Below are 5,777 nucleotides of genomic sequence, written 5' to 3' on the forward strand. Positions count from 1 at the left end.
ATAAACGGAATGACAACCCTGCAATACATGGGCCTGTATGGTCAACTTGCATTTACATCCCCAAGACGGAAATTTGGCCATACACTGCCTAACTAAAACCATAAGAAAATTGACACGTAGCCCAACCACACATTATCAGTCATGCATACACACACACATCATATCCTGAAGCTAAGCCGGACTCGACCTGTAGGCTTGGCATCAAGTAGCTAAGTCCTCATGAGTCATGATCACATGTAACAAGCTAAAATATTTTCTCTGCTATACTTTAAGCATTGCTGGGTTGTCATTCCATTTATATGAAAAGAGAGGGCCAGTAATTCAAACGTATCTTTCGCGTTAGGTGAAATAATAAAAGATAACACGAGGAGCGTTGAAGCGTGTACCGAACTTCACTTTAGAGAGACTTAAAAGCAGAGTGTCCTAATTTCCTATATTAAGCCATAACAGCCCGTCACCCTCTTCCTTCTTTGTCTGTATGAGTTCATCACTTTAAAGTTGAAGTTCAGGAACTTTTATATCAAGCATCCCTGGGAGCATATCCATCACCGGAGCGAGAGAGATGAGCGAGAGCGCGAGAGGCACTGCAAGAGAAACAGGGGGTGCAAGTTGCACCTGTGAACAAGTGGCGTCAGGGGCCGGACTTCCCCCTGAAGCGACAGACGAAGGAGTTTATAATGATGATGATGAAGTGAAAAGATCCAAAGCGAAAGGTATGAATGTTAATAGCTCAAGTAAGAATCTGGAAAACAGAGTGGATGAACAGAGTGCCTCGGAAGTTTGTTGTCATTTAGTGAGGCGAGAGAGTTAGGTGATGTAAAATGGCGACAGGGAAAATCAGAAGTATTGGAGGGTGTACTGAACTTCAACAGTTCAACTTTATTTCTCCCTCCCTCCCTCATTTCATTTGACCCGTGCCCTGTAACCAAGAGGAACAGCTTCAAACCCTTCACTCCCTTATCCTTCCTTCCTTCCCTCTCTTCGTTCACTTCTCCCGCCGTTCCCTGCTCTTCAGTCGTTGCCGGTGTGCGTGTGGCTGGGATCCGTCGTAGCGCTGTCGAATCGCAGCTTCTTCATCCTCCTCTGCTTCACTTTCACAGGACTGCAGCCCTTCTTTCTCCTCCGTCATCCGTTCCTCCTCCGATTGTAGCAGCGGCGCTGAAGATTCTTCCCTCTTCTCTGTGTCGTCGACTGTGAGTTGGGTGGAGCTCCTCTTTTCTCCCTCTTCCATGTTCGATGTCCAGCTCTTCTCTTCCGTCTCCCTTCTTGTCGTGGTGTTGGGCGTCGGACGTTCTCCCTCTTCTCCCTCCCTTTTGAGCGCCGCAGACTTCTTCCTCTTCTCTCTGTTTCGTCGTGGTGGATCTGAGGTGAGTGGCTTCACATTATTCACCTTTTTGGTGATGCTGGCTGAAGTTGACTTTTTCCCCTTGCCTTCTACCTTGGTATCAATCTATTTGTGTGTGTGTTGATTGGGTTGGAGCAAATTATGATTTCTCCTCTTTGTTCTAGTTGATGCGTGAATGGGAGTGTAGATGGGGTTCAATCAAGTTGAACTTGAGTTTAAGAGCACTTTTTTATATCTATAAATTGAACAGAATTGTGGAATGGCAATTGAAGAGTTGAAGCTTTGTATTAGTTTAAGGTTTAATGCTTGTGTGATGGTCGATAAAATGTCTGTTAAGTGCTTGATTATGCATTTTTGCAAGTTCCATTAAGTCTATTGAGAAGCATACCTGATTTGGGTGCTATTTAGTTGAGTCTAACTTGAGCATTACAAAGAATTTGTTTATGACGCCTTGTGTGACAAAATGAGGGAAATTATTTTTTTTTTTAAGATTTTGTTGATGATTGTTTTGTTGGTGTACCGAGATAAAAAAAAAAAAGAAAACAAGATCTTTTTTATTTTAGCATCTACTCTTGAAATCCAACTTTCTCAGTCAACAATGGTGCCTTTCAAATTGTTTTTTTTTTTTTGGCTTTCATCATAACATGGTTTCTAATTTGTTATTTTACTATAGTTCTTTGGTTCATATTTGAGGAGGATGAAGTTTGTTTGTTTTTATGATAACTTTTGGGATACATATAAAGTGACTGATGAAAGATTTGAGAAATAAAGTTGAGGAAATGAGATAAATATGATGATATTTTTATAAGGTGGCCTTTACGGTTGAATGCATGAGTCCTATTATTGAGATTTCAAATTAGATTGCCGCCATGCTTTCAGCTTGATTTGTTGAAAGTAAAATACTTGCAGGAAAGTAGTCTTTTGAAAGTGGGTCTGCCAAATACCAGGAGAATGACCAATACGAGAAGAAATTTGATTTTCAAGGCTTATGATTGTCAATAATATCCTATATGTTCCATGCTACTTTTCTAAATATGGTTCATTTAGTTGTTTAGCTTGTTGGAATGTTAGCGTTTGAGTCGCTGGAAATAAAGTGTTTTATAATTTAGTGAAAAAACATTGGATATCATGTTGATGGTTATATGTCTTAGCTTGAACCAAAATTTAAAGCTTTTAATTGTTATGAGCTACTCTTTTAGTCCTCAAATTTCGCTTGATTTTGACGTTGGTCTCATTCAAAGTTTTAATTTAGTTTATGTAATGTTAGGAAAACCTTGATTTTATTTTAAATTGAGTAGTGATTAAACATGTACTATTAAATCATCATCTTAATGGAGCAGTGGAACGTGGAGGAGTGCTATTGCATTCTACAGGGAATCCCAATGAAATGTTTAAGAAAGAATTATATAGAATTAAGTATTATTTACTCTCCTTATTAATATATAAGTGTTGAATATGTTACTAAAGTTTCATTAAACTCTCAGTGAAGAATTATGTTATTTAGATATTTAGATTTGGCTGGGTATTCATTCTCTTGAATTTGGCTCAATTATGTGATGAATAGACTTTGAGAATATCAAAAGATGCTGTGATATGATTATGTTGTTTCCTAGTTGTTGATTTGCTTTTTAGCTAAAAGATAGCCATCTCTTAGCTCCTTGCATGTTTGAAGGTTAATTCATATTGTGTTATTGTGTGAAAGTCTAGTCTATTGGAAAGTTTATTGTACAATTATTTTTGAATTGAATGCAATGCCTGTAGTATACATCTTTCTTGGGTTGAGCTTGTTAAATTGAATTTTTAAATGGGTCAATATATTATTTATACATGAAAAAGAATTTACTTTGGTGTGACTTATAAACCATGTTGATATACATCTATTTCTAAATGAAAACTCTCCATTGCTTTAAAAGGGCCTTATTGTACTTAAAGAGATTTTGGGTTGAAAATCATTTTTGGAAGGTAAAGAAGAGCAAATGGAAATCCCATTATTGAGAATGGGAGAGAATAAGAGAGACAGGAGAGGGAAGAGAGATGAGATGAGAAAAGGGTTGGGAAAATTGGGGTTACAGAACATGAATGAAATAAAAGATGCAAAATGGCAGAAGATAAATTGCATATTTTTGACTGGCTCAATCCTTTTTTCAGAAATATGTTTGCCAATAGGTCTTTAATCCCAATTTTCCCAAAAAGTGGGAAGGAAATGAAAAGGAAGAAAAAGAGGAGAAGGAAAATGACAGAATTATTAAATCCTCTAAAGTTGATATTCATAAATTTCTGTAAAGATCTTTATAATTTTTTTAGTATTTTCATTATTTTCATTATTGTTTTATAAAAATTAAAATCTCCTGTCTTCCTTAATAAAAAATCAAACCGCAAATATCAGTCTCAGATGTTTTGAATGTACGAAAAAGACAAGGAGAGATTATTATCTAAAATAATTGTGGATAAGGGCAAAATGGTCCAGAAATTTTGTTTCCGTGGAATCGTGCATGCATGGAATCAGATTCCAGACATTTATGCCCACAAAACAACCTTTTTACATAATTACTTTGAACATTAGCGATACTTCAATTAATTTGGATGCAAAGTTGTTTTGGCGCCATTCTAGACCGATTTTACAATAATGATCCTTAACCTCATTCTAGACAGACTTGGATGCTCAAGCGTAGTTACTTTTAATTTCAATCATTCTTCATGTTAATTTTTATCAATAAGTTTCATAATAAAATGTGTTACGTTTCTCATTATTAGTTATTTTTGTTGCATTTTCAAAATTAGAGGCATCCTAGAACACCAGGGATATGGATAGAACAGCAAATGGAATCATGGAAACCAATTGTGGATGCTGTTCATGACAAAGGTGGTATCTTTTTTGTCAGATTTGGCACGCTGGTAGGGTTTCAAGTTCAGGTACTTTCTTAGCTTCACTGTTACAAAATGCACTTTTCACACTGGTTAAAGTATCACTTCATCCAATTCAATGCATGATAGTTTTGACATGTTTCAATTGATTATTATGGATCTCAAGATTTAAAAGCATATATCCTATGTATGCATATCAAATATGTAACTTTTTAATTTTACTCTTTGTAATTGATAACTGTAATAAATTGCTCTCTATTCTCAAGGAAGTCAAACCATAATAAATAAACAAGGTGTAAAGTTGGAATATAAATTAATTACTTTAACTTTATCTTATACTAAGGACTAAAAAATACTTTCAAAGTTTGTCTTTGTATAAAGGATTTTGCGCCCCGGGAGGAATAAAGAGAAACATTCTTTGCTAAAGGTTGAACCCTCCATCAATCTGCATTGTCTATGAATAGCCCTTTCTATGGTACAAATTATCATGTAATGTTGTCCCCTAAAAAACTAGTCTACTATAAGTGATCGAGAGAGTAACTAAACTTTTATATCACACTTATTATGGGAGGCTTTTTGATGTGCAAGTCATAGCAGCATTCTTCCAATTTCCATCTTCTTTGCTACCTTAAATTTGTTTGAATTTATCAATTTTTACTTTCTTGCAGTAGAATAAAATAAAGGCTTAAAGCATTTTTTTCCCAAAACTTTCTTCTAAAGAGCATTAGGCACTGATATTGAAAGGTGAGGTAATATCTTCCTAAATAATTTTTTGAAGAAGTAATATTGCTCTTTCATTGGAGACTCATAATCTTCTTTGTTATTTACTAGCGTAGAATAGTTATGGGGTGCATATACAGTGACATCATTCTAACCTATTTTGCTGCTAAAATCAAGCCCAATTCTCTCCACTATCGTTGCACGTCCAGCCCCTTTAGCCCATGTTAGATTATCAAAATGGGTTAGAATGCCTTGATGTCTCCATGTGTGGGCCCTATGACTACTGAATGCCTCGATGTCTTGATGTTTCTGATAAGATCTTACCCCAAATTGCTTCAACACAAAATTAACTCTACTACAAGCACTCTATAGACTTTCAAGTCCAAACTTGCCCTTACTTTGCCCATGAGTAGTTCTTGGCTTGCATAGGCTTAAATATAGACTTGTTCACGCCTGTGAGCAACATAAACTTGCTTCTAGAATTTTGACTTAGAGACATTCAATATAATTTAACATAAAATCTTTTTATAATTTTGGATTATAAGTGTTGGATCCTTCTTTTGATTTGAAAGTTAATAACTCAAAAATATTACAAAAATAAAAAAAATTAGGATACCAATTATTCCTCCAAACAGACTTCATAGGCAAAATTTTTCTTTAATACTTAAAAAAATAGTCAACGTTGGTCAAACATTACTTTTAAGTGACATTGCACCTTTTTTTAAACATCTAGTATACAATTGCTTTAATCAAAAATTAAGAATACAATTACACTTGATGAAAATCTTTCAAGGCAAATTTGTCCTTCAACCCCTTTCAATATTACCTTCACATGCATCCTCTTTCT

The 5,777-nt window shown here is 35.2% G+C and overlaps 1 protein-coding gene across 2 annotated transcripts; it reads left to right on the forward strand.

Annotated features, from left to right (window-relative positions):
* The first annotated feature begins 402 nt into the window (after positions 1 to 402).
* On the forward strand, positions 403 to 5,777 carry LOC129306767 (12-oxophytodienoate reductase 2-like). 2 transcript variants are annotated; one of them, XM_054947496.1, is made up of 3 exons: positions 428 to 1,367; positions 4,127 to 4,258; positions 4,592 to 5,777. In XM_054947496.1, exons 1-3 carry the CDS (start codon positions 1,230 to 1,232, stop codon positions 4,613 to 4,615), a joined length of 294 nt encoding a protein of 97 aa, XP_054803471.1. In that variant the 5' UTR covers positions 428 to 1,229; the 3' UTR covers positions 4,616 to 5,777. The 2 variants fall into 2 exon arrangements, 1 of the variants encoding a protein (XP_054803471.1); XR_008592255.1 differs by lacking the exons at positions 4,127 to 4,258; positions 4,592 to 5,777 and adding an exon at positions 2,255 to 2,735 and having other exon boundaries at positions 403 to 1,367.

Source organism: Prosopis cineraria, unplaced genomic scaffold, assembly GCF_029017545.1.
Source record: "Prosopis cineraria cultivar Desert tree isolate PC_DT_omini unplaced genomic scaffold, ASM2901754v1 PC3, whole genome shotgun sequence".
NCBI classification, from domain to species: domain Eukaryota; kingdom Viridiplantae; phylum Streptophyta; class Magnoliopsida; order Fabales; family Fabaceae; genus Prosopis; species Prosopis cineraria.